The sequence below is a fragment of the Cyprinodon variegatus genome, unplaced genomic scaffold (assembly GCF_000732505.1).
Source record: "Cyprinodon variegatus isolate N-32 unplaced genomic scaffold, C_variegatus-1.0 Scaffold332, whole genome shotgun sequence".
Classification (NCBI taxonomy): domain Eukaryota; kingdom Metazoa; phylum Chordata; class Actinopteri; order Cyprinodontiformes; family Cyprinodontidae; genus Cyprinodon; species Cyprinodon variegatus.
This window is the reverse complement of record NW_015150785.1, coordinates 409,582-411,397: the sequence shown is the minus strand read 5'-3', so window position 1 is coordinate 411,397 and position 1,816 is coordinate 409,582. Positions and strand designations below refer to the sequence as shown.

General features: G+C 38.1%; 1 protein-coding gene across 2 annotated transcripts in view; it reads left to right on the top strand.

The window, feature by feature from the left end:
* Positions 1–1,816, top strand: part of pm20d2 (peptidase M20 domain containing 2) — an 11,102-nt gene that overhangs the window by 7,538 nt on the left and 1,748 nt on the right. Inside the window, exon 5 of one of the 2 annotated variants that reach the window (XM_015385168.1) lies at positions 1,496–1,622. In XM_015385168.1, the coding sequence (XP_015240654.1) occupies positions 1,496–1,622 (127 nt within the window). Of the gene's footprint in view, positions 1–1,495; positions 1,627–1,816 lie in introns of both variants that reach the window. The other variant, XM_015385169.1, reaches the window with a different exon arrangement.

Genomic DNA, 1,816 nt, shown 5'->3' with positions numbered 1-1,816 from the left:
AAGGAGCAAAGTAAAGCATAACATAACCGCAAATATGTCTTTATGAGGCTGAGACGTCAGGCCTAACTAACATCATAGTTAGAGAAATAACGTTCTGCAGCCTGATTTTTATCATCTCTAAATCAGCATTGCAGCTATGCTAGCAACATTGAGCTTTCAATAGGATTTAATTTCTCAATAGATAGTTAATCAGTTTTTACCTGTTTCATCCCGTGTCTCCTCTCCCCATGACCCCTGGCTGCCTCGCTTTGCCCCATTTGGTTTTCAAAACAAATGAGTCTCAGTCGTTCTTGCGTCTTCTCGTGTTGCATTCACTGCAGTCCGACATTGGAAATTAGCGGTTGTAATTCTCAAATCATCTATAATTTGTAAGCCTCACCACACCTCCCGCCAACTGGGGTGGCAAGGCTTTCATTTGCCACCCTATGCCACCCCAGTAGATCCGCCTATGGGAAAAAGGTTCTTCTGTTCCTTCTTTGGTTTGATTTTCATCCCTCACACTCAGTAAGGCCAACAGCAGAAGAGTTACTATAATGAAACGGTTTCTATAAGCTACATCCATGCAGCATGTTGGTCCTGAGCAGAAAATAAAAGGTGGAAAATGGCACAAACAGGATTAGTATTTGAGTTTTGAATGAACAATGTTAGGATAATTATCATTGAAGATGTGTGACTTCATTACACCTTGATATTGGCTGCCTGTTCAGGTCAGAACTGATGTTTTAATCTAACTAAGACAGTTCCTCTATCTGGATATACAGTAATAATCTTCATCCTGCACGTGGGAAACATTTGGAAATGGAATGAGAGCGGCGTCCTTCAGCCAAGAACGAAGTGTAATATTTTGATAAGGCTGGAGCCATGGATGTCTAATCATCTGCTAATGTTTTTGATGTAAAATATGATGATGTGGCGAAATGGAGATGTATTTAATGCCTTTTTAACTGTTAATCAGGGCCACTTCCTGTGAGGTGAGCCCAGAGGTGAGCAGCTGCCATTCTGTAAACTCTAAACAATCTGATCTGAGTACGATTACAATTTCTATCAGAATCTGTTTCATAAATATAAGTTATGAAGTGTTATTTAAAGAGTTTGTTCCGAGTGATCTCTTTTCAGGGAAAAGAATCGGAAAGATAGAGCATCAGGGTGCATAAACAGAGCCTATCTTTAACGATTACATTTAAAAGAAGATATATCCAGATATCAAATAATATTTCTAAGACAATACTACATAATATACGTTTGTCATAAAGAACAAAAACGTGGGGAGTTTATTAACAAATGATTATATTATATTATTAGACCCTCTGAGGCTGAGAAAACAGAGAAATTGCAAAACAAGAGATGAGGAAAATTTCTTTCCTTTGTTTTCTCCCAAAAAAGAAAGGACAGCTTCATTTCCTAAAGCTAGCCTTAATTCAAAAAAATAAAAATAATCAGGAATGTTGATTAAAAATATTGAGGATTGATATAAATATTGATTATATCCCTGCAGGTGGAGATAATCTACCCGGCACACACCTACTCTAACATTCTGCCTAATTTCACTCTGGCTAACCTGTATGAGAGCAACGGAAAAGCTTTGGGGATGAAGTTTCCTGAGCAGCCAGCCAGCTTCTCTGGTTGGTAAATATGAATGTTTACAGAAACGTTCTCATCTCTTTCTGTTTTCTGTACAAAATGCAACATTTAGCATCAGGATTGTCTATCTTTACACAGAATTAGGGATGCACGATATTGGGATTTTGGCCGATATCCGATATGCCAATATTTTAAAACTCATGTAGCCGATAACCGATATCGATACCGATGTTAC